The 27146-nt window shown below is 38.1% G+C and overlaps 1 protein-coding gene across 4 annotated transcripts; it reads right to left on the reverse strand.

Annotated features, from left to right (window-relative positions):
* Positions 1–781: 781 nt before the first annotated feature.
* Positions 782–26385, reverse strand: RELL1 (RELT like 1). Of its 4 annotated transcripts, XR_003992321.1 has the most exons (8): positions 26158–26385; positions 14463–14705; positions 12581–12652; positions 11216–11273; positions 8374–8613; positions 7463–7650; positions 6915–6978; positions 782–3919 (listed from the first exon to the last, which is right to left on the reverse strand). XR_003992321.1 is itself a non-coding variant. In XM_030492670.1 (7 exons), exons 1-6 carry the CDS (start codon positions 26243–26245, stop codon positions 7470–7472), a joined length of 882 nt encoding a protein of 293 aa, XP_030348530.1. In that variant the 5' UTR covers positions 26246–26385; the 3' UTR covers positions 782–3919; positions 7463–7469. The 4 variants fall into 4 exon arrangements, 2 of the variants coding, with proteins under 2 accessions (XP_030348530.1, XP_030348529.1); XR_003992320.1 differs by having other exon boundaries at positions 6915–7650; XM_030492670.1 differs by lacking the exon at positions 6915–6978.
* Positions 26386–27146: the final 761 nt, after the last annotated feature.

Consider the following 27146-nt stretch of genomic DNA (forward strand, 5'->3'; position numbering starts at 1 on the left):
AATTAAGGCCTGGAGGAATTTGTTTGTTTGTTTAACTCTGAATATAAATCATAGCTGTGTATAAACATCTAAAATTCAAACACAGATCTCAAAATAGACCTTTTGTGATGCAGACAGGAACACTGAAATAAATAAAAAAAACCTCCTGCAAATAGGATGGTACACTGATAATCACATTTCAGCTAGCCACAACTTGCTTTGAGCCTCCTTCACACCACTGATATACCAGACCTCATTTTTAATGCCATTTAAAGATCATAGTAATCTATGAGAACGTAATGCAACAAATTAAGCATTGTAGTATCACAGAGGGACACAGGCTGAGAGGAAGCAACTGCCAAGAGCTTCCTGTAATTTGTAGTTTTTTGTTCCATACCTTATGAAAACAATTGAGAATAAAGATAGTATTGTGTACTTTTTAAAAGCTCAATGTCAAATATAGTAAGTTATTTTTTAAAGTTTTTTATAAAGATTGTAATTTAAAGTTATTGAAGTCTTGATACTTTAAAGGTAAAAGGCCTTTAAGCTAATCAGATACCAGCATGGATTAAAGCACAGATTTCCTCCTTTCCTGTGTAAAATATGGAACTAAAGTAATATTTGCAGTTGTCCTTTCTCAAGAATATAGAACTACTCTGAAGTATATCACACCACAACCTAATCTTCTCACCACCTCTATAAACAAAAACTTAAGATGCAAAGAGATTGCATTATACATTAAGACTGTGCAAAGGTGAAATTTCACACAATGGATGCAGGCTTAAAGAAGCCACAAACCAGCTTAAGAATCAATATTTTTTATTTACTTCTTGGTAGTACAAAAGTTGTATATAAACTATTTTGTTAAAAATACATCTGATATGCAAATTTAAGAAAGGCGGACTAATATGGCAATATCCATACCCCTACAAAATAGCAGAGTGTAGTGTTAAATGCAATGCAACAGGCACAGTTTCTAAATCCTCTTATTGAAGTAGCAATGCACAAATTCAATTCTTGCACATATCAGGTCTTGTAATACCTTAAGGATTTTATACACGTAAATAATGCTTTACATATCCAACACATTTTCATTTCTTTTATTCTACATATCTCCAATGGAATCAAAATAGAAACTACTTTTAAATTAAGTAAAAAAATACATATTTCTGTTTCAGCTTTCTTCCACCTTTTTGGCAAATTTACTTGCAGTACTAACCCATCATGTATCAAAATATGCCAAACAACATTATCAAAATAACCCCCCTTTTTGTTTTTAAAGCTTTTGGAACAGTCTATAACTGTGTATCTCCTTTCTGAGAGTTATTTAAACAGCTTGGTTTTGCCCAATATTCTCTTTTTCCAGTAAGATTTTATACTCGTAGCTCTCCCTCTCTTGGAAACTGAAGCTAATTACTATAACCAATACTAATTAAGTTCTTCTAGAAATATTAGCTCCTCATATAAATAATTAAGTGAAGCTTGAAGAAAAAAAAATAAAAATCAACAATATTAAGTGTATGCCTGTAAGGTGAGTTTGGTGTTTATCTTAAAGAGATTTCCTAAGTAAGGTTTAAATTAATGGGAGCAGGGTTGCTAAAACACTCAAGTTTCAGTTCAGGCTGAACAGTTATTTTGGGTTCTCAATGATGGATAATCTCTCTAAAAAAATATACATTTTAAAAGGAACAGTAAACTATTTAATCTTTTCAGAACTTTGTTTGATGATGGGTTGTTTTGGGGTTTGTTTATTGTTTTGTTTTCCCCAAAATACAGCATTGGTGAAATGTATATATTGTTAAGTGTATGTATGTACTGATAAGCGTGGCCAGCAGGTCAAGGGAAGTGATTCTCCCCCTCTACTCAGGTCTCATGAGACTCCACCTAGAGTACTTCATTCAGTTTTGGGGCCCCCAACACAAGAGGGATGTGGACCAGTCAGAGAGAGTCCAGAGGAGGCCATGAAGATGATCAGAGGGGCTGGAGCACCTCTGCCATGAAGACAGGCTGAGAGAGTTTGGCTTTTTCAGCCTGGAGGAGAGAAGGCTCTGCGGAGACCTTATTGCAACCTTTTAGTACCTAAAAGGGCCTATAAGAATGCTAGAGAGGAACTTTTTACAAGGGCATATAGTGACTGAACAAGAGGGAATGGTTTTAAGCTGACAGAGGAGGTTTAGATTAGACATTGGGAAGAAATTCTTTACCGTGAGGGTGGTGAGGCATTGGAACAGGTTGCCCAGAGAAGATGTGGATGCCCATCCCTGGAAGTGTTCCAAGCCAGGTTGGATGGGGCTTTGAGCAACATGGTCTGGTGGAAGATGTCCCGGCCCATTGCAGGGGGGTTTGAACTAGATGATCTTTAAGGTCCCTTCCAACCCAAACCATTCTATGATTCTATGAAGTCCAGACAGTATCTCATGGATACAAGTAGAAGACCATCTGCAACACATACTTTCAGCAAGAGTGGAATAAACTTCATGTTTCCTGGGAAGACATGGGAGTATCTAATACATAAGCAATGAGCCAAATTTTATCTTTGTACATGTTGATTGTTAACACTGTGTAAACTGATGAAGAAACCCAATTCTCAGATCTGAAGAAGAAACACAGTTTAGAGCACTTGGACTAAAAAGATTGAAAGCATTAATTTAAAATAGATCAATTTCAATACAAAACCTGATTTTAACTGAGTTCATAAAACAAATTACTTTATAGTTCTCAGAATATAGTGCAATCTCTACTAAAATGCCTTACATTAGAACTTATATTCTTAGGCACTCAGAACAAATTATATTCTTCAGTTTCTATTACACAGCAAAGTTTGCTGAAGTATTGCAAAGATTTGCCTCCACATAATAAGTAACAGGACAAAGTAGAAATCATGATAAGTTGACACAAAGAATTAATATCACAAAACCATCACTGGTATTTTTAGCAGTAAGTCACACTTAAAATATGAAGGCAGTGACACTGGCTCAAGATTTCACTGCCAATGAAAAAAAGCTACCCTCAGCCCAATAAAGCCACTTTGAAGTACTTTAGTAAGAAAATTTTTAATGCCAAATATTCCATATCCTTATCTAATGGTTGAAATATGTTGCCTTAGCTTACTTAGGAACTTGCAGATAAAAACAGAAAAAAAAGGCAGAACTATTAGGCATTCTTCAAACACAAGAGAGTAGGTACAAGAAAACGGGAAAACAAGTGGCCTTGAGGAGAGTAACCTTCCCAAGAGCTTACACAACTACGTAGAAAAAAATGCTCTTCAGCCTATGTGAAGTAGTAAGGGGGAGCTAAGGAGGAGGACGAAAACAATTTAACATCTGCATATAACTGAACCACTCTAATATGAAGTAACCTTCAGAGTCCAAGGGCTTATGTACTAAAGGCACATGCAGATTTTGGCTGACATCATTATCTCCCTGTATGTTTTGCTTGGCTACTAGTGGTTAGATTAAAAGAGTATTTTCATCTTCCAAAGGCTTGCTTTTATCTTCAGCAAACACTCGTCAATTCTGGAGGGGCAGAACAAAGGAGAAAAATCCAGATAGACTAGAAGGGTGAACACAGTTTATCCATAGGGTAATCATATTACATGTAATACTGAGTTCATTAAAAATGCTTGTATAAGTACAAAAAAAAAAAATAATTAAGATTTGATAAGGCTTTTATCTTTCCTGTCCAAAACCTTAGGTTTTCTCTCCAAGATGAAGCCCAACATTTGATACGAGGTCCACACAGGTCAACAATATTTAAGTGTTTAAATCTTAATGGCTTTTCACCAGTAAAATCAGTAGTGTTTACCCTTGCATGGATGCCACCACAGAACTTGTAAAATGCAACAGTGCCATAAATACATTTCCTTAAATAGTATGCTTCTCTTGGGAGTTTTCAGTTTTCTCCAAAGTGCTAGCAAACAAGCTTCTTCTAAAAGTTCCACCTGCAAGAGAAGAATAAAAATAAGCATAAAAAAGAAAATTAAGTTTTAGAATGAAAATACCACAATTAAAAGGTTAGCAGATGCTCCGAAATGGGAAAAAACGCCACAATCGCATGAAGTGGTTGCCATGCATTGCAAATTTAGCATGTGAAATCCTAACAGAAAGGAACAGAACTGAAAATTTAGCTGGTACTCATGAAAATGATGGACAAATACATGGACAAACTGACAAGTCACATCACAGTGCAAAACACACACAACTTTGAAAGGATAGTAGGAATGAAAGATGTTACATAGCTTCACTGCACCAGTAGTCTAAGTTTTTGTTTACCTGCAGCTTACAATGGATGTGCAAGAGCTCAACTCAAAATTCTGACTTCAACCATCAGCTGTCTGTCTACTACTTTATGTGCCACTAAGCATATTCTAAATAAAATTAACCGATAAAATGGAGTCTGCTGAGAACATGGACCTTGGAGACACGGAGAAGCTACAGCTTCAAATGACACAGCCAGCAAGAACTAGGATAAGCTGAAATACCATAGAGGTCACTAAGAAAATACTTGAGAACATGTCAGTTTAGGGGAAAAAAACCCTGAACTCAAGAGCAGCAGTGAACACAAGCAACCAGCAATATTATGTCATTGAAGTAGTGCCCAACTCAGGAATTCTGTTTCATACAGGAACTCTCAAGTAACATCAGTTAAAGTCAGGCCACAAAGCACAAATCTAGCGCCTCAAAACACTGGAACAAACCTTTTCTGTCAACAGTTAAACACACATTTGTGTCTGCCTTCTTCCTCTGCATCTGAAGATCTGAGCCAAATTCTCCAAAACTATATGCTTTCTGTAACAAATTTATTGGCTGAGGGTGCAGAAGTCTTAAATGCTACTTATCTGTTCAGTTTCTGTAAATTAAGCTATAATGACTTATTAGAAGTCTGAAATAAGTAATAAAGGTCTAACTACTACCTATTTATATGTGAACAGCTTTTCACAGCAGTAGACAAAAACTAATCTGGAGCCATGCTAGGGAACAGTGTCATAGTCTTTCAAGCAAGATCTGTTTATTTTTTTGTAGTGCACATCAAACAAGCCTGGCAAGTTTCCCAGATGATTTACAAAATAGCTCTGCTGGACTGGAGAGACCTTTACAAGGGATTCAACTATTAGAACATTTGTTTTCAGTAAGGGCAATACTTTAATCCTAAGGGAGGTTCTACAATAAAAAGCTGCCATAGATGGACGTTTAATTTTTTTTATAGCTGTACTATCATATCTCCCTAGAGAACAGCTTATTTTTAGATTAAAGTAGTAATGGTTTAAGTTTAGAGAACAACTTTTAGTTAATTACAGGGAATAAATTTTTTATTTAGGAGAGAACAAATTAGAAAGAAAACTGGACTATAAAACGTTTCTAGAGTCACTTAAGAAGATTACTTCCTTTTTTCTAAATCAAAGTGCATTGATTAGTTAATTCCAAAAATGGAATTAACTTTATTTTCATACATGCCCTTTTCTATTTCAAATGTTTAAAGAGACTGTAACTAGTCTAAGTAAAAAATCGTATTATGAACAGTCTGATCATGCTAAATTTAGAGATACAGAAAAGAAAGAATAGTCACAGGAGTAACAAAACAATAAGCTGGGCACGAAAATGCCAATGCAGCTAGTGAAGGAAGAGGTTATTTCTTGCATTTAGCTAATACTGATTTTTAAAAAAGGAAGAGAGGAAAAAGAAAGGACACCAACAAAAAGACTGCTGAGCACCAGAACATAATTCTGAATCAGAAAGTAAAAGTAGTTGGTCTTTCACTGACATCTGCAGATCCTTCACAGATTACAGAGTAGTAATAGGTCAGCAGCCACTAAAAAGGTATGATTTGCCAAAATTTGCCATAGAACAAAAAGCAGAAACAAAAAACCCAGCCATCCTTACAGCTACCTACCTCCAAGGCAGCTGTATTTACACTGGCTTTGACAAGCATTTGTCCAGTCTGGTCTTACAAATGTCCAGCAATAAGTATAGGACAGCTTATTTCAACTCCTTAATTTTTGAAACCTCAACTCCACCTCCCTGCAAATTAGCTCACTATTTACCTTCTTACCCACTGAGCGAAAAGAATTTACTTCGTTACACTCCACAGCCTTTTCAACATTTGGTAACATACCACATCTCCAAGTCTTTCTTCCTCTGTGACAGTGGTTCTGAAAAATTGGGTATAATTTAATGACAAGGCAGAGTCCAGGCAAATACACTCTCCTGAGTTCAACAGTCATAACTGTGCTGCCAATAATGGTTGGGAGGAAGTATCCCATTGCATACCAGGTCTCTACTTTGTCTTCCTTTCTTAATTGATACAATTACAGAATGTCTTCTTAATGAATAAAAAACAGATAGAAAAGACACATCGCAAACCTTGGCTCTTCAGAATTTAACCTCAAGACACTCAAAGGGGTTTGGGTCTTGTTACATTTTTAAACATGCACAATTTCCACTGGTGCGTTTTCATCATATTTGAAGTTACTAAGAGTTTGAAATGGACTGAGCTGACACAACATAACTTTATCCGCTCTCGCAGCATACAGAGAATTTGGCACTGTGCACTTTGTTCAATGTCTTCAAATCCAGTGCCTTTGTCACCCCAGAATCCTTTTCTTCCCAATGGGAAAGCTCTGTATTTGAATTACCTAAAGGTAATTCAAATCACCTTTCCCCTTCAGATGATCAAGTCAGTGTGTCATCAGTTAGAAACAAACCACACTGACTTACAGGGGCTTTTCCCTCCAACTGTTACCAAAAAAAAAAAAAAAAAAACCCACCAAAAAAAACCACACAAACCAAAAACCAAATCCAGAACCAAACCAAAAGAAGTCAGGAGTGCATTCCAAAGCCATGCTGGACACGTTGACATGCTTAATGGGGTACCTCAAGCAATTCACTGTACTTTGATGACACACAAGAAAACCCCAGCCTCCTGACTTAGTAACCTACCCAGATCCCTCTGATATGAGCATTTTCATGTGTCTCCATTCTTATTAGCCAAAGCTCCACTGATCTATCAGAGAAGTACCTTGTAAGCAGTCATTCACATAAAAGCACACAGTACAAGGCAGCAAGCATAAGGAAGGACTTAAGTTATTCCACTGATGCAGCTGTCAGCAGCATTTGTTTCTTCTGGGTAATAAGCACATTGCCACTAAATCTGAACCATCATTTATTGCAAGAATTAATATGCAAACGTTTATTTCTTGGACCACTGATGCAACCCTCCACAAAGAGTTTTTATTTCAACATCTAGTCTCATTACAAAGTCTAAATAAACAATTAGATAAGAATTTGGTGGATAATTTAGCCTTTACAAATGTATTATTAACTGAGGAAGCAAATATCATTTTTGCAAACTTCTGTAGAAACTTTTTAAATTGAAAGGTGACTTTTCACACAGAACTGATACATTTCCAACTTCATTTCTCTTTATCGATTATCTTCACTTATTTGACAACATACAACTTTCAGCACGAGTTCCCACTGTTTGTTACCTGCAGTTCACTCCGAGCTTCTCCTCTCTCGCATCTCCTGTTTCACAGGTGCGGCAGGCACCTCAGTGTCCTCCTGTTTCACAGGTGTGGCAGGCATATCACCATTGATACTCTCCACACCGGTAACAGACATCAAGCTTTTCCGTTCTTTGGAATTTGATTTGTGCTCCACTTTTGTGACTCTAAATCTGAGGCAAGCAAAAGAAAGATCCATTTGTATTTCCTCAGATTAGTTAGATTGCGCTCAGCACCCAGTGTAAGGACAGGAACGTGTTTTCAGGTCCCCAAGACCATCAGAGCCAACACCCACATGGGACCAGCTTCACTTCAAAGCAATCTTCCTTCCTATTACCTACATGTACTTTAGTACTCACTACTGCTAAATCACACTTTCTCTGGGGATTGTGTTTTCAAGCAGAATCCACAGATTGCATACTACTCCTCAGAAGAGGAATTTTCTAAGACAACTACAACATAAGCTAGGAATTAAAAATAACGAAATAGAATGGTTTCTACAGCTCACACATACTTGAAAAACACCAAATTCAGAAACAGAGGAATTTATTAGTGTGCAATCCTTGTTTTATTTTAGCCAATATCAATAGAGTAATAGCTTTGGATTTATACGCACAGTAAATCCCCATCTATTCATGTAGTTCTAAAAAAAAACCAAACAAAACAAGAAAACCAAGCCCCAAAACCAACCAAAAGCAAAAACAAACCCCAAAACAAAAAAAAACCAACCCACCCCATGTTTACTTCTTCCAGAAATAACTTCACTCTAGTAGTAATAGAGTTACAAAAACCAATCACTGATGCTATAAATAGCATAGAATCAATAGATATCTGATCCAACATGGGCCACTATATCTCCTTAAGAAAAGTATACAATAAAATGACCTAACTCTTACCTTCCCACAGAAAGGACTGTAACTTCTCCAATACGACTTCTTCGGTGCTCTTTAGATTTGTGAGCCGGCTTTATGAGGTGCCATCGTTTGTGGCTACAACGAGTACAAACATCCTGTTCTATTGCTCCTCCAACAGTATGGAAGTGATGGCCTTTGCAGCTGTGTTTAAATGGAACAACACCAGGTGACAAAGGAGATCCTGGACTTGTTGGACTCCCAGGAGAGGTAGGAGATGAAGGGCTGTAGGAAAAAGTATAAAGGAAATTTAGTGTTTACTATAACATCCTCTTTCTTAAAAAGGAAAAGAAGATTAAGATATAACCTTCAGTTATGTCTGTGAATAACCATCTTTTTCAGGGACCGTTTATTTGTGAGGATGTGTGGTTTAAGGTTTCCTCCAATATCCTATTTTTGCAGTTAAAATCACTTCCATAAATTAATTCAGCTGCAGTTATGTGGTTAAGGTAACTAACAAAAAAGGAAAGGAAATGTAAAAATATCAGGCTAAAAGAGAACAGTTTACCTGAAGTTATACTGATGAAGACATATGATCAGCTGATTAAATTCACACTTGGAGAACTATGGAAACTATTTTAGAGTTGTTACAGTGTATCGAAGAAATCACAAAAGAGCATTGTCCTACAACACTGCAAAGAGGCAAAACTGTCTACCATGAAGAGAAAAGGACTCAACAGATAATTCAGCTTAAGCTTCAGAAAAACTTATTTTCTTAAAGTACCTTGAAAGAAAGAAAAAGCAGTATAACCACCAAGAGGTACTTATTGAGAACATGTGATTGATTCAATCCCATTTTCTTCTAAAGCAGAAAAGCAGCTAACATATAGAGAAACCAGAAAATGTACTTTTTTTTTTTACTTCAGCATCAATTTTGACACTGTGTTGCAACACATTCCCCTAAAGCAAGCTTCTCAGTGCACTGAAGGTGAAATTTCTGTAGTGTAAGGTAGCACACCTTGTTTAAAAAAAAAAAAAGGAAATACCAGGAAGTTACAGATCAGTAGCTTACTATGAAACTGGAAAGGCATACTAATGTGGTTATTCTGGTCCTGATGATATCCAGTGTTTTAAATAGTTCCTTGCGTCATGGAATAGAAAAAACTAAAGTACTCATAAACCTTGGGTCACCCATAGTAACTGTAGGGGACAGTTACGATGTAACTGAGAAACGAGAAATGAGGATGATCAGAAGAGAGCATGTGTATGAAAGACACATTCACACATACATACATACATAGATCTTACTAAAAATACTGGCTATATTGCAGGAAGGACAAAACAAATGTCAGTGCTTTAGCAGAAAAGCTTTGCAAACCCAGATTACAAAGGAACTAGCCAGAGGATCATTCTGCAAAAAAAGAAGGTGAAGATCACAAGCTGAACATGAATCATTATGATGTTGTTGCTCAAACGGACAATTTTCACAGTGGAAATAACAGGAGTATAACCTGCGAACCTAAAGTTACATTACTCAGCATTACTCATGCCTCAGCTGATCGTTCCATCCAGGTTTGGAACTGCTACTTCAAGAAAAATACTAACAAACTGAAGAGACTCCAAAGGAGAACAGATAAACAAATTAAAAGAAATAAAACATGCTGCAAAAGACAGGAGATACTTGGATGCTTATTTTCGAAACAAAAATATTGACAGGAGACATTTAATGGTCTTCAAGTACATAAGAGAATACTATTAAGGGAAATCTGTCCAACATCTGAAGCAAAGACAGGAACTAATGGCTGTAAGTAGCAGAAGTGAAGAATTTACTTAGCCATTACTTTTCTTATCATTAGGAAATGTTTCATAGTGCATCAAACTTAGAAAGAAATACAGTGGATTTGCACTTGAGTTATGAAAGCTTTAGGAGTATTTGTCAGAAATTATATAATCATTTCCCCCTTCCCTTTGCCTTTTGTATTTTAATTCACCACTGAAACAATAGTTAAAATTCCCAAAATAACATCACACATACCTACGCAAAAAGATTGAGTTAAATTCAAATATTTCTGCTGCACCATAAGTTTAAAAATAACTCCTATACTTGAGAATAACTCTGAGTTAATTTTTTTTTCCCCTATGACAACCAAGCCTCTCGGCATTAAACAGGTGGTTTAACGGTTTAAATGGTTGCATACTCAACTCTTTGTTTTGCTAAAGATACACACTCCCACTTATTTTATTAGTGACACAGTACTACTTGAACCTTCATCTTCTCTACCTTGAACATGAACACAGGGTTACATATGAAAGGTAAAGTACTACAGGTATTGATTAAAGGTACTTATGTACAGATATACATAAATGATGCATCTGCAACTCAAGGGATGAACTACTTTCTCTATGTAATTCTCTAAATGCGTAGCGAAAAAAGTAAGAGGTGGGTCAGCCAACGTATATTACCATGATTATAAAAAAAAAGTAAACCAGGAGACACAGAGATGTCTATTTCAAGTTAGCATCCATACAAAAGAAGTGCTGCTTATGTTCTTTCAAATCAGAGTAACTTTGGACTGAGCCAAATTGTAAGTAACCTCACCGTGAAGTAAACAAGTATTGCAGTCTCTGTAAATACTTAACCCAAAAAGCAATGAATCTGTATCATACACCTAGAACACATAACCAGAAGAGACAGTTACTAACCTAGGGCATACATTAAAACTTAGTGACTCAGAGACACCACAATCAGTGTAAATCAAGGGAAATCAACGTATTATCATCTTAGCTGGCAAGTCAAGGAACCGATGTACTCAGGAAATAAAATCCTTGGAAAGGGTACATTTTTGTGTTGCCTCAGGAAACATGCATTAAGAAGGAGAGTAATTACCTTTCAGGTTCAAAGACACTGCTATCTGCTACCATGGCCTTTAACACATCAGCATTTGCTGCAATGAGAATAAACAGAACTCTTCAGAAGTGCACAGCTCTAACTTCAGAAAAAGCAAACACTAAAATTAAAGGTCCTCAAAGAAACTTCATCTAGAAGAAAGATGACTGCATCACGCATATGTCCAAAAAGGCACATGAGAAAATTATGCAAAAAAAATTGTTAATATAATTCTATGTGATTTTCTTAACATGAGGTACTAAAAGTACAGTTCATATTGCACTCAAAGCTCTGCCTCAATCAAGCCATGTAACACAGCCACCTGCACAACACTCCCAGACAAGGTGTCTGAAAAGTTTAAAACATCCATTTGACCCCAGGATTATCATCATGTCATATATATATAAAGCAACTTTAGATGAAAAACACTGGTTTAACTGAGCCCTACAAAATGCAAATTAATTATCAGCCAAGAACAACCAATAGCTCACATATTCTAAAAAACATATGGGCTACACCTAATCCCAACCTCCAGGAAAAATACACAAACCCAAAGCCCTGACAGTTAAGGGAAAAAACCAAACCGAAACACCAACAAAAAACCCAAACAACCAGACAAACAAAAAACCCACAAACCAACCCAAAAATACAACTTTTCCAGAGGACTAGTCTTCACTCATAAGTAATCCAAAGCTAGCTCAATGCTTCAGAGAACTTCAATTTATGCATATGTAAGATTAAAAGGCTGCAGGTCCTTGTGCTATAAAAACATTCAATCTCCTAAATGTTTCTTCTACTGGGCAAGTAAGTTCTGAACTAACCAAGCATTCCAGGGGCTGCTTAACTGTGATTTTATTTTTGCAGTCATATCATCTTCTTTTTCCTTTATTCTGCACACACAGCACATGAAGATACCAAAATTCCAAATTAGTGCTAGTCTGCCTTATTGTCCCAGTTATGCACAAACCTTTCATCAGACAACAGCTGCAAAAATCATTTCAAGACAAAAAGTTTAATCTGGTCAAAACAAACATTTCCACATGCTTTAAACATTGACACTAAGAAAGCAACCTTGAGCTTTTCTTTCACAAACAAAATGATGAACCAAAAAAATAGAACACCCAAATAAAGTATCAAGAAATGCATGAACCAAACTTACCATGCAAAATAATTCTCACGTAAGCAAAAAGCTTCCCTATTTTGTTTGAAGTAATTGCCTCCTAGAGCCAATCTCAAGGAGTTAAGCATGAACAAAATGGTTATTAAATAAAAACACATGAACATACCATACTTCAGAATATGTGAAAAAACACTTATTAGTTATAGAACACCATCACTCATAACTTGAGCATCATGATACTATACCTTCATTTTTCATAATGTAGTTAACAATTTGTCCCACAGTGTCGCTATTCTCATGTATTGTTTCATTCATTTCTGTGCAAGGAAATAAATATGTTATCAATATCTTGGCCTTCCAAATCAAGAAGTGAGTTATTTTAAAACAAAGTAAAAACAAAAAGACCCCAAGCCAAAACCAAAGCAAACACCAGAAGAAACTACTTGAAAAGACAGACAAGATCTACCGTCACTTTGGAGGGAAAGCTTAGAGAAGGCTTTTTAGTCCTTATTCAGGAAAAAATACAAACACAAGTTTATGGATTCTAGACATCAGCTCTAACATATTAATTTAAGACTTGAATAACTTGAATAAACTTGAATTTTCAAAAGCATATGTCAAAATTGCTCTATCTAGTAAGGAGGAGGCAAGACAGCAGTATTTTTCATCTTAACAATAAGGAGGGGAAACAAACAAAATCATTAATCTGTCTCAAAGTCACTATTTTAAAATAGGTATTCTCAGCTTCTAGTTTAAGAGGGATTCAATTTAAGCTTTTCACCATGTTTGATTTTTTTTAATTAAAAAAATTCTCATATGACTACAGGAGCAAGGAATTTAAGAAAGAAAACTTACAACTAAATACTTTTGGAATCAATTGCACCTATTAACAATACTGGAAGCTTCCCCGGGAAAACTTCAGAAGGCAGAGAAAGATGGGGGAGAGAAATAGAACTATGAGGAGGCACAGCTCTGCCCTTTCCACCCTTACCAATAATTGTGACTAGCTTTAAAAAATAAAAAAAATCAAAATAAAAGAAGTATCACAGGATTGAGGCAAGTTTGATAGGTGAGACCCTAAATCTGTCTCAGTAGTAGTAAATTAGGGGCTTCAACATCTCTGTACCCGTGCTTCATCTTCATTCTAATACAGGCAACTTTGCAATGCAACTTTGAGCTACTTCCCCAAAGACCTAGAAGTTATCCCCCTTTCATGACTGCTCACCTTGCTGTTACCAAACAGGTGAACTAACAGATCAGCCTGTCCCACTCACTACATGCGTGCCCCAGGCAGTAATTGCTTAAGAACATGCTAACACATCATCACTACACCACATGGCTCTATCCTTACCACACAGCCACCGTAATTTGCACTTATTATGAACTTACTGCAGTAATTAATTAGGAGAAAGGAAGAAGCCCAAAGTATTTACAAGTCACTTGACACTTATATTTACTTAGCCAAATGTTATAGTGGCTTACTATAGCCCTTCCCAAGGGATAGCATTCTTTTCTTGTTTTGTTTTCAAGTAAGAGCAGATGGGAATAAGGAACCATAAAAATAAAAGCACAAATGAACAAACATTAGAACAAAAAGAAGTATCTTTAAGAAAAAAATTATATGCAGCACACATTACATACAACAGAAAGCAGTCAGTCAGTCCAAAGGCTGTTTTATAATGAGATGGGAGATGAGAATGACTGCATAACAGGAGTAAAGACTGCTAAACACAAAACTAAGATTTTAGGCTTCATGTGGCAGGGATTTTTGTCCCTCCTCAGATAAAATTACGCATAATAATATTTTGTTGCTAACAGCATGTGGAATGCAGAAAAGCAATCTGGTGACTCCAATGCAGTGTACAGCTGCAAACAAATATACCGGATACTTTGATCCCTCTGTAAGCTCTTAACTGATGTTAGAGGACTTGCATGGGAAATTGGAACACTCCTAGTTTTGACTGGCAAAGATCAAAACCGAACAGACATATAATGGTAACAAAAATATTTTTCTTAATATTGTTTTGATGTCAATTATAGGCAGAGAAATGACAGACGTCTCACAATAAATTATTCCATAGTAGTTGTAATGTAGAGAAATAGGAAGTTGTTAGAGTTGTTGATTACCTATTTTTTCATCAAGCTTTTCTTCTTCTACTTGTTCAGCCTCCGTTGTACAACGATATCCTTTTTTCTTAAGGACATGACAGATCAGGATCCCCAGGAGACCCATGATGAAGAAAACAGGAACCAATGCAAAGGCGATATACTCTAGGTGTTCAGCCTTGCCATCATTGCCATCAGTTTTAGTTGTCAAAGTAGTTGTCTGTAAGTCATAGCTTGACAAAAATTGGAAAAACTCTCCATTACCTATGCAAATGAATAAACAGTTATTACTACACTCTGTAAATCACTTCAAAGCATTTAGAAAACTGCAAGCATGACCAAATCCCCATAGCATCAATGTGATGTACCTTCTGTGACGACTTGAATGTGCAACACATACTCCACTGGCTGAGAAGTCACACCCGTAACATTAGATATTACCTCTTCATAAAATGATTACAAGACATCTAAGGTATAAAACCCCCACATGGTATTTCTTTAATATAACAGTGAAGAACAAACAATATTCTAGCCTGATAGGCTTGTAAGCTCAAGAAAAGGGCTTGCCTATTTCACAGAAGTGTAACACCACCACTGCTCCTTGTCCCCACCAGGGAGGAAGATGCGATACCATTTCTCCAGTCTTAAATTCATGCAAAATTGCTAAAACAAAAAAAAAAAAAACCAAAAAAAGAATATGGATTCCTTCCTAATATGTAAGTACAGGATTTTGTACTGACCCTTGCAAAGAAGTATCATCAGGTGTGAGAAAAATACCTTCATGTTTTTCTTAATAGTGGGATTTCATAACACGAAAGAAAAAAAAAATAAAGTTATCAGCATAAGATAGGCTCATTTTCCCTTGTTTAAGATTTGGAAACCATTTTGTATTTAACCTTGAAACAGGATGAGGAAGAGGATTTACTTTTTGTTTGCAAAGAATCTAAGTCACAGCATAGGTACACACTAACTTCATACTCACAATTAAGCATTTTTGTTTCAATTAAACTCTGAATTTAACAGATGCATACTCCATGTTATAGATTGGGCTTTTGAACTACCAGAAGTATAGAATATTTACATTAGAAAGGACCTTTGAAGTTCATTAGTCCAAATGCCGCTAAAAGTAGATCTGATTAGATCAAGTTGCTCAGCTAAGCTCCATCGGAAGGATGGACATTTCACAACATTTCTGTGCAACCTGTTCCAGTATTTGCCCACTTTCATGGCTAATATACCCAGATAAATTAAAATCTCAGTACCTTCTCATATATTAAATAAGAAAGTACACAAGTTCAACTGTTCAGTTTGTCCTGGTTTCAGCTAGGATTGAGTTAATTTTCTTCCTAGAAATCCAAAAATACACATTTGCATACCCAAAATTCCTTCTGAGCCTCTAGAGTTTATACACGCTCCCCACCCACATAATAAAGAGATTTAAATATCACTCTTCCAACATGCAAGAATATTCCTGTATTTCTACCATCTGTTATTCTCTTCCATTTCAGCTGAAAATAGGGGTTTTGGAGTAAGAAAAAAATGACAAAAAAGACGACCAATAGAAAAAAATATCTAACACCATTTCAAGATATTTTCCATCTACTTGTATTAAAATGGACAGGGCAAGTCACAGTCGTTCCATTAATCAAACTGGTTGAAGGAGTAAAGATTCATTAGAAAACCATTTATGACAGTGACGCTTTCAGAACAGTAATGTCTAGAACAATCAAATCCCTCCCTTAAAAAAAACAACTAATTGAAGCCTCCAGAAAATTACTGGAAGACTACTATTTCACAAGCACCTCTACTGTGTTGGCTGTATAACTAAGTTGTATTTGAAAATACCAGTAAGGTGACAGATAGATAAGAAAATTATTTTAAAACTGTAGTTAGGTATTTATCCTACATATTTTTATATCAAAACACTGAGTCTTTTATTTTTAAAGTATTGCTGAATTTTTCAGGACAGGCTTGGACTGTCAGTTCAGTAGTAAGTAGTACACAAGACTTGCTCGAAATGAAAAAACACTGGAACTTCTCTGAAATAGCAATTTATAAAACCACAATTAGCAAAAAGAAGAAAATGTTTGTTAGGCATTTCTCTAAACTAGTTTTCCAAACAATAGCAGAAATGCAGAAAAATGGTAAGAAATGCAGACAAGCTGCTGAACAGATCACAAGGCTAAATGTTAAAATAAAACCTCAGGATGTTTGCTTTGGACAAAGCCAGATGGTCTAGCTTGCTCCCAAACACAAAAGAGAAAGCTGTTCACTTGTAAGAGAGGCCAGCAATCTTACAGATAACTGTATGCAGAATTTACTAGATGAGTGACCTTTAGAAGCTTTAATTTATGCCCAAGTAGGACAATTGACCAATATATACAATTTAACACTTTAAAGCTGCAACTGTTTTATACTACAAGGAAACAAGATACAGGAAAGGGTAATGGACACAATCATATAACTGAGAAAGTTGATCTTACACACGCTTTATTTGCTTTCTATGAATTTATAATTCATAAATTATATATATAATTCATAAATTATATAACAGTTTCACATACCAAAATAAAATAGGGATTTCCCCCCTCCTCCCCCCCAACTCATCAAGGTAGCAACAGGTACAAAGCCCCCCACTTAAGCAAAGTACCTTAATTTATTTCCCAGGCAGGAAAAAAGCTATCATACCAGAGTAGTGTTATTTTGATGACTACAACATCTCCGAATCCAAGAAACCCAACTTAAACAGCATACATCACAAACTCAGATAGCACCCTTCAGGTTCAAATAGAAGACAAAACTAGGCAGGTGCTTTGGATTTTGCTTGCACATTATCCATTTTAAGAATGAATGGGAAAGACCTACTACACTATTTCTAAGACATCAACAGCCACTCACTACTCAAGTTAACGGGTGGAAGAGCAATGAGATGAATCCGACTTGACTTTCGGTTTTCTACCCCTCTCCGTGGCAAGAGTGGCATTCATTCCCCAAACAAATAACATATTTCAGTATTTTCTCCACAACCATGGTAGGTAACCTAGAGCAAGTGGGCCTTATCACATGGCTAAAGGTTCATGTTTCAGACTCTCTAAGTTATGTTTCATTACAATTTCTCCAGATGCTAAGTGGCTTTAAAAGGTCCCTTCAGTCCTCTGCTACCCCACTGGCTGTGCTCCCCACAGACTGTAGCCCTGCAAACAGTTTTAAACTGGGTTACCAAGATGACCAGGGTTTAAGAAAAAAACACCTCAAAAAGTCTTCAGTTCCTAAGCAGCTGTTTTACTGAATCAGTATAACCTGTGGTTTGTCAAACTGCTCTATCAAGACAATCAAGACACTGAATAAACTGAACTGGGGGGAATAAACAACCGTGAGCAAGGATAGACTAATACATCTAGAACAAGCTTTCCTAAAGTAGTTGTGGTAACATGGAGCCATAGTCTCAGAGTATGCTCCAAAAATAAGGACAGGAGGATTAATTATGCATTTAAAGAAGCATAATGTCCTATATCATTATTTTTAAATCATCGACTTGAAACCCCAGCAGCTTGACGCAGCCACTGAAAACACATATACAATTTACAATACAAAACTGATTCAAAGCTGCATACAATCAGAAGAAAAATTATACAAAGGAAATTGGAAAATGAATCCCAAATACCATTAAATGTTCACAGCAAACAATAAAAAATTCTATATAAACTTGAGCCAATCTCAAGTTCACAAGCAGCTCCAGTGACAGAGATGCATCACATTTTCAGAAACATGGATCATTGCTGAATGTTGCAATTCAATGATCAATGCAATTGCTAAATACCATCCCCACCCTCCAAAAAAGCAACCAACCAGAAACTCCTCAGGTTCATATTTCCAGCCTACCTAAAATATAGCACCTGTAAATGCTTGCATGGTTTCAGTTCCTTTGGTTTCAGTTTTCTTTTTCTAGCTACATAATCTCTTTCAGGACTTAGTACTTCCACTCATAGACTGCCACTTGAAACACCAATGAGAAAATCTTATCAACTACAATCTAATCTGCAGTCAAAAGGTGATGATAATCTAGACAACTTCTCGAATGACAGATGCAACCTATACAAGTTAATAATAATAATAATAATAATAATAATAATAAAAAAGACAGAACTATGCCTATACTGGTATTTTTTTTCCTGACAGAAGCATGTTGAAAAAAACTTAGTTTATCAAGTGAATACTCTGTAGCATAGTTTAGCCCACTACTTGGATTAAGATTTAAAGACCTTCTGAACTAGGCAGGAAGACATACTCGAAAGTTTTTTTTCCAATTTAAAAATTCATTAGCAGAGATACTCCAACATACCAGATTAAGTAGATAAGACTATGTGATTTTTCTTCAGTTGTAGACACCTAAAAACCTAGTTCTCCCATTAAAATTCAACAAGATAAACAACTTTCTTTGCAAGGTATTATACTAGTAAAACATTAAATCAGCAATATTAATAATATACATAACTTACAGAAAGCCCATAAACGGCTTGATGACATTCATTTTAAGTTCAGAGATGTAAAAATTCACCAAAAGCAAACAAAACAATATCCCAGAAGTAATTAGCTGTATCAAATACTTCATAACCTTATAAGCAGAGTGCAGCACTCAGCTTTCATTATCAAACACCCCATACACATCAAGATGTCTGCCCTCAAAAACCTCAGCAGTTACAACATAATGCAAAACCAAGGCTTGCCTAGCTAATGAGAAATATATTTTATTTCCCAAGTCACAGCTACATCATTCATTATATATTCCCTATTCTTCTTCCCCAGAGGCATATTATGCTTATTAACAGACCTGATAGTTTACCTCATTCTCATATCTGATGTTGCTTCACAATGGTTTTTAATGACAAGTTTGGCCCATAACAATCTTCCTTGACTCAAGTCAATTCCTACAGAGATTAATTTGCTTTGGTGATTTGCTGTCCTGGCATTTTTATATACCTGCCATTTTATACCAGTCTACATATTAAAATTACTTAAAGATGTGATCTAAATAAAAAGATTTAGGAGCAATATTCAGCACATTTGAAGTGACACTTAAAGCTGCACTTTTGCCACAAATTGCTACTAATTCAGATCCTATGTACTCTTGTTTGCTTAAAAATGAGTATGTGTTAGGTATTGAACTTGAGTATTGCCTGCCCTTACTTAATCTTGACTGTCCTTATGTTTACTTTTTAGGTAAACCTCAGACAAGTTTTTTACACTGGTTCTAATCAGTACTAGTCCAACATAGTGTTCTTTCATCTCAGCAATGGCTCAAAAAATTTTTGCAGCACCTTTATGAAACAGAATATATGAGGAAAATGTCAGCACATTAATGAGTATTTCATCCCGCATTAAATTGCAATTTTTACGTGGCCTTGACATATCTATTAACATTCCTCTTAAGCACTGTATTCCCCCCATATCAGTAAAATAATGGTTGACCACAAAAATATTCCAAGACTAGTGTCTTGAAGGCTGTGATAAGAAAGGAGCAGACCATGTAAGCAAAGGTATTTCTCTGTAACAAACTTTAAGGGTAAAGAAAGTTTTATAAACTCACAGAAAAGAGAGACAGGAGCTATTTAGAAAGGTCATCACACTTCATCCCACTGTCAAAAAGCAGGATTAACTGTACCTAGACAACTCTCTGCCAAGTATGGCTAAAGACCCTGCAAAGACAACAGCTCTCCACGCCAATTTTCCTTCTCACCACAAACGGAGGGTCAGAACAATTCCTCCTTTAGTATCTACCACCACAATATAAGATTTAGTATTGATCTAAATAGGCAATTCTCAAGCTTTTCATAAAGCACATGAGAAATCTCTAGAAATATTTAAGATTGCATAAAGAACTCAGATTCTTGAAAAATAAATCATTTTTGTAACAAGATCAAACCTGTTTAGTTGTTATATAAGCAATATAATTCATCATTAAAATAATGCATTCTATTTATTTTTCTAACTCTCCTATACTAAACTTAAGCATAATCTACATCTAGCTGATTACTTCAAGCACATTCCAGCTGGTCTTGTATTGTTTAATTTACAGAAAGTGACCCATAAACAATGATGTAAGCTCTCTGCTCTACTGATAAAGAATCCTATTTGGTTACTCTGGATTTTGCCCATTACACCCACACTATTTATTTCTTATGGCATGCCTTTTATAGAACTTTGTTTACATTTTCAAATTTGATTGTTCTAGCAATCTACCTGCTAAAAATAAGTACATACTCATTCACTATCTTCTTCTCTATAACATTCAAGAACTTACAGGATCGTATTTCCTGCTTTCAGACACAGAAATGAAACGTAGCTATCAATCTCAGAGTATACAGAACAAACTATTGTTGGCCTTAATGAATATTTAAAGAAATTAAACGTGGCCAATGTACAACCTATTTAAGTACAAAACAAATTAAATATTCAGATATGGCATATGATCTGCTCAAACATCTCAGCTAAGCATAGCTGGAAAATATGTTTCAGTAGCAGTATCAGCTTATGTGTTTATCTCCCTCCCCACCACTAATGTGCCAGTTCACCCACCTGTGGAAAAAGAGCAATTACTCAAAGTTCAATGTAATTTAGACAGAACACGGTTTGCTTGGGTGGGTTTTTGGTTCTGTTTTCTTTTTCTTTCTTCCATACCTGATCACTTCTAGTTCAATTCACCATGGGGACCTACACACTGTTTAAAGGGCACAACCAAAGGACTGCTTAAGCTGGCAAGGCCACAAGGAGGAATAGTCAGTCACCTGCAACCTCAGCTCACCCTGCAAGGAAGAAGCACCTGATGATCATACCTAGTGCTTCATCTTCTCCTGGCTCTAAGGGAAGCAGACTTTGAACTGCATTAAACTATGAAGACACTTCTTATCTCCAGGCTGAACATTTAAGGTGGATGGATGTACACTTGGCTTTAAAGTATTCATCTTAAGTATCATTTAAAGAAATCTTTTACTTTAAATTACGCACTTACTTTTAAATTCAGGCATAAAAATAAAACTTGTTGATTAGCTAAGCTTCCTATGTACATACTAAATATCTCATTCTCAAGAATTTAAGAAAACTTTATTTTTAAAAACTTACTAACGTAATGGAGTTTTAATGACATTAATTAAATGCCAGAAACAGCCAGCTTATGTCCTTTGGCATTTCAGAAGTGGTGGATATTTTCTTAAAAGAAAGAAGCTCTAAACCAGCTATTTATTTTCATTCAGTACATTCAACTTATTTAGATATAAAATAAAGCATTCTACTAGAGCTGCAGTAGAGGTTTCTGTTATCAAAGTCTAATTTCATTTTTTCAGACTCTTAATTCAAGTGCTTAGCAGTGAATTTATTTAGAACTCTGATGGTAATTATGTACTGATTTAATACAGGGGTTTAGCTATTTTAATGATAGTAAATTTAGCCAGAACAGTTTGCTGCAACTTGGAATTAAATGTACTTTTTAAGAGTTACCTGATTTAAACAGTATTTATCTGTTCTGGACACTACAGTCAAATTGCCTATGCATACCTAAGCAGATGAAATAACAAGCAGTTTCAATTAGAAGTCAATATACATCACTTCCCAAAACAAGCACAAAGATATTTAGAAAATGTTTGGGCTTCTCTGCCTTTCTAGTAAGGTGGTAGCTACAGAAGAGATCAGGCAAACTAGAGAAGGCAGCAAAGAACAAGTTAAAAAAAAAGTTTATTTTCTAGAGGAAAAAACTCTTCAGTGAAGAAAACCTACTGCCTACCATTTGCTGGCCTATTGTTCAAGGACATTGTACTTTAGGGAATATGCATTAACTGAGTAACAAAGGAAAAACACCTATCACTGAAGAGGAACATTCAATAAGTTTCTGAATTCCGCTGAACTTCTAGCTTCTCTGTAGTAATCAGAACCTACAGCCAGAAGTGAAATAAGCAGGAAGTCTGATGAGAAAAAGGAAGCCACATGATGAAAGAACATACTGACAACTAACAACAGTACTGCCAATTGCCTTAGAGGTTAAGCAAGGTTAAGATTTGCTATTGAGAACAGACCTCAAAACCTTCAGTAGATTTGTCAAAAGCAGGATCTCAACAAAGCAAGCAGAAGGATCAACCCTGGTTCTTTAAAGCTCTTACCAACTGCATGTATAGAACACTACTAGCAAAATGCATGCAGCAAGTCTCAGGGATGGCCTACCTGAATGTAATATCCAACAACATCCTTGCCACCCAGCATTGTGTTCATAACCATAAAACTGCAAGTGTTTCATAGCACCTCAAGCTGGAGCCTGCTTACAGTCCTTAAATTAGAGAGTCTTTGGCCCACTGAAGTGACCACAAAAATTGTGACTGTCGGCAATTTTTGCAGTAGGTCTGGAAAGAGAGCTTTCTACTCTGAACTGAGAGATAAGTTTCACCCTGATGAGTTCTTTCCTAATCCTTATTTAGTTCTGAATTACATGCCATATCAACACTTTGAGTAAGTTGTCTGCACAAAGCTTTAGGCAGGAAGAAGAGCCAACAGCTCTTCTTCACACCTATTAGAACAGTACAGAAAGGGAGATAAATGAGGAAGTCATAGATTTGTTTGAATTTTTTCATTACAAACATTCAACACCCCAGGTTACGATACAGTTGTTCAGAGGATATCAGAAAATCTAGGAGGACACTGTGTTTTATGTTTCTGAGCTGTTTTCTGGCATGAAGTGTCATCTGGTCAGGCTGTGCACCTGAAAGCCTGATGGTGGGGTGGAAATTCAGGGAGGAGCCATCTCATATGTAAGGGTAGGTCATACTAACAGCAAACAAACTATAGCTAAAAGCATTACTGTATATTGCACATAACCCTCAGCAACTTTAAACCGTAGCAATTTCCACTCCCAGACAGATCTTGTTAGGAACCAAAAAGGAAGACCAAACCTAATAAATCATCTCATCAGTCACCCAATCAGTCCAAACAATCACACCATGAATGCACCTCATATTAAGAATTCAATGAGAAAAAAGAGAAAAGTATCTACAGTTTCATCATGTTGAGAAAGGGAAAAATTGCAATATGAAGGGTAGTAACAGAGGCTCAGTCCATTGCTTGTGCATGACACAATATTGGTAATTGTGAGGTTGATAATGCTGCAGAAACACATACAGAGAAAAAAAGCTCGTTTCCCTGTTTACCAGTGTTAAAATTGCAGTGCTTATGGTGTAATTGCTTTGGTCACTACTTGCGCAGCACATAGCTCCTACTGCAAAAATATACAAGAACTGATGCTTTGCATTTCTGTTGGAAAATTCCCCCTCAAGTTTCAGTTTTCAAATAAAAAACATGCACTGGATTCAGCTACCGCACACATTCCATAAAGCAAACTTCACCAGTTTGGCTATTTAAAAAAATAACCAACCTTCCTTCACACCAGACAGGATTCCATATAATGGGTAAATTTATAAGTAGAAGCAGCATCTAACGAGCAGCAATGAAACCAAACACATCATATCACTGCATTTATGCAAACTAACAGCGATGCTAGTTTAAATGAGTGAAAAATCAATTTTAACCAAAACCAGTATATCTGTTGTGTGAAGATACAGCAGATAAACTGACAGAAAGCATTTGGCAAACTCGGAGGAGGAACAAAATTCTTTCACAGCTTTACACGTTTCCTGCTAGACTTCCCAACTTCTGGCTTTCAAAGTATGATCCTCTTCATCTACATACAGAATTATAGAATAGTTAAGGTTGGAAAGGACCTTAAGATCATCTAGTTCCAACCGCTCTGCCATGGGCAGGGACACCACGCACCAAACCATGTCACCCAAGACTCCATCCAACCTGGCCTTGAACACTGCCAGGGACCAGATTTAAATTACTGCTATCAGTATTAAATCCTACCAATGGCATACTAACAGTCCTCCAGCAAAACTGCCCTCAAGCTCAATAAAGAAATCCTGAGTATAAATATTTGTTATAAGCCACTATAAGCCTATGTATACACATCCTTTGGTTTACTAAAACACGTCTACACTCTCTTCAAGATGCCAGCAGTAGGTAAACTGTATACTCATCTCGACATGCACAAACATGCACTACTATACCAAAGTAACAACTATTAAAGAGCAAATCAATTTTTTTATGTTAAAAAATATTTTACACTAAAGCAACTGAGAAGGAAAAAAAACCAGTCATGATCAAGAACACAAGAAAAATCCACAATTCCTCTCCTCTAACCTCTGCATACAAAACCTGAAAGAAAAAAAAAAAAAAACCAACAACAAAAAAAAGAGGCCTCAGAGAGCACTAGATACCAGTCAGCACAAATCTGAAATTCAAGGAGCTTAAGCTCCTTCAGTGAAATCAATTAGCTGGGCAGAAAAAAAGAGGTCTGATAATGCTAGCATCTTTAGCACCATTTTACTGTCCCCAGTTGTGCTTAGTGGTATTTATTTCTTTCCAGTGTCCTGAAGAGAGGGATGGGCTGGATGACAAGCCTTCCATTCCTCTTGCTTTCAGAAAACAAGTAGCAGGTTGTAGATACCTCAATCCTTTCTGACAGAGCTAGCTTGCACCAATGATTAGAGATGTACAAAAGTAAGTATAGAAAAACTAGAAACATTTCTTGCTTAGTTTTATGCTAATAAGGCCATGTTAACTGTTTCCACTAAGTTTACTCTCGAACAAGCTGGCACACTCTTATCAATGTCGTACCAGAGGTAATAAAGCTGCTCAAGTTGAAAATCACACCAGGTAAAAATAAGCATAAACTTAAAAAAGAAACGTTTAAGCATAGACAACACACAAAAAACCACTTCAGACTACACAGACAACAAAATCTGCTTCGCTTTGAGATTATTAGTACCATAACATTTGTGGTTATCTATAAACAAAGAAAATGTCACTTAAAACTAACTTCCTCTGGCGCTGGTCTGCGTGCGAGTGTTCTTCAGAGATCTCAGGGGTTACAGTCAACTGAATTTACAAAACCTAAACGCTAAGCCAAGTTTACTCTCACAACAGACAGTGAAGTAGAACCAATTCTTCCTTGCGAGCCATCTGATCCCAGCTTAAAGTGAAATCAATTACAGAGGAGTTACCAGACTCCCTCTGTGTAGTTCATCAGGGGTTTTTCCTCCTTTTCCCCGCAACTCCGGGCTATACCCGACTAACTTAACAGTCCGGGCGGAGGCTGTCGCGGCATTAGAGCCGCTCGGCACTCGCGCGGAACGCAGCCCACACCGGTTCTCCCAGCCCGCCTCAGCGGGACCCAGGAGCCGCCGCGCTCCGCGGACTGGTGGGAATGAGGAGAGACCGGCCGCTGCGACCCGGAGCACCGACCTCCTCCCCCCAGTCGCTTCTCCCCGGGCTCCCCGGGGCCAGGGCGGAGAGGTGACGCGCTCCAGACGTGCTACCCTGCGGCGGGCCGCGGTGCGGGGACTCAAACGGCAGGTGCCCCCGAGGCACCCGCTTAGTCCCCGCGGCGGTGGGCGGAAGCTCCGGGGGGAGAAGCAGCGGGGCCAGCCGAGGCATCCGAGGGGCAGGAGAGGCCGGCAGGGCCCGGCGGCTCGCACCCCCCAACGAGTTCACAGCTGGCGGCGGGAGTCCGCGGAGAGGCTCAGGGGCCGCCGGCGGGGAGCGAGGGGGTCCCGGCTTAAAGCTTCCCCTCCGACAGAGCTCCCACCCGCGGCGAAAGACCGAGGCCGCAGCGACCCACCGAGAGCAGAGCGGTTGCCCGGCCAGACACCCGCCGGGCCCAGCGAGGGAGCAGTCGGCGGAATCCCGCCCGTCGCTGCCGGAGCCATACCCAACGCCTGGCCCGCGCTGTCTCCGCCTTGGCAGCCGCGCTGCCACCGCCCGGCCTGGCGTGGCCCGGCCCGGCCCAGCCAGGCCCAGCCCACCAGCGGCGGGGCGCGCCCTGCCCGCACGGCGGCTGCGCGGGGCCGCCGGCACGGGGCGGTGCTGAGCCGCCGCCTCCGTCTCTCCGTGAGGTGGCGGCTGTGGGGGGGTGGGAACCGAGAGTTCGCCGTGGAGGGCGGCTGCCGGTGCGAGCTCTGGTCCGGTCCGGTCCGGTCCGGTCCTGTCCTGTCCGGTCCTGTCCTGTCCTGTCCTGCGGTGGGCATAACGTGTTTCTTAACGCACTCCTGCGAGGGTTCTGCCGAGGTGGCCCCCGGCCCCAGAAGCAGTTCAGTATCGCAGCTCCTAGACGAGGCTTTGCAAACCCGGCCCCCTCAGCCTGGGAAGGGCAATGCTGGGGTGCAGCAGGGAGGCGAGAGAGATGGGGTGTCATTTCTTAACGGACATGGGGCACGCTGAGCTGACTTCTTGCCCCGCTTCCTTAGCCATGTGCTGCAATGGCTCTGGAGCATACTGCGTGCTGTGCTGCCCTCGTGGGGTTGCCCGGGGCCTCTCTTCCAGCCACGTTGAGGGGTGTGCTTGAGACCACTGCACCTCAGCTGTGGCCACAGAAGGGAGGTCTGCAACGCTGGTGACCATGCTCACCATGCTGGGAGCAGCTTTGCTGCCAGGGTGTAGCATGGCACAAGGGCTGAGGAGCTACAGCAGGGGCAGTTGCTGTGCTCCAGGGGCTCCGCTCCCCAACATCTGCAAACATCTGTTATCAGAGCTGCATTGGAGCTGCTACTTGTACAGGCAGGGCAGTCTGCTATGCTGAGGGGCTGCAGGGCCTTGTGAAGTTACTGCCAC

The sequence above is a fragment of the Strigops habroptila genome, chromosome 7, assembly GCF_004027225.2.
Source record: "Strigops habroptila isolate Jane chromosome 7, bStrHab1.2.pri, whole genome shotgun sequence".
Taxonomy (NCBI): Eukaryota; Metazoa; Chordata; class Aves; order Psittaciformes; family Psittacidae; genus Strigops; species Strigops habroptila.

Coding starts and splice junctions, on each gene's coding strand:
- RELL1 (XM_030492670.1), bottom strand. CDS start 26,245: ATGGCTCCGGCAGCGACGGGCGGGATTCCGCCGACTGCTCCCTCGCTG. Junction 11,274..12,580: donor CTACATTATGAAAAATGAAG/GTATAGTATCAT, acceptor TTCTCATTGCAG/CAAATGCTGATGTGTTAAAG. Junction 8,614..11,215: donor AGTGTCTTTGAACCTGAAAG/GTAATTACTCTC, acceptor TTTTTCCTACAG/CCCTTCATCTCCTACCTCTC.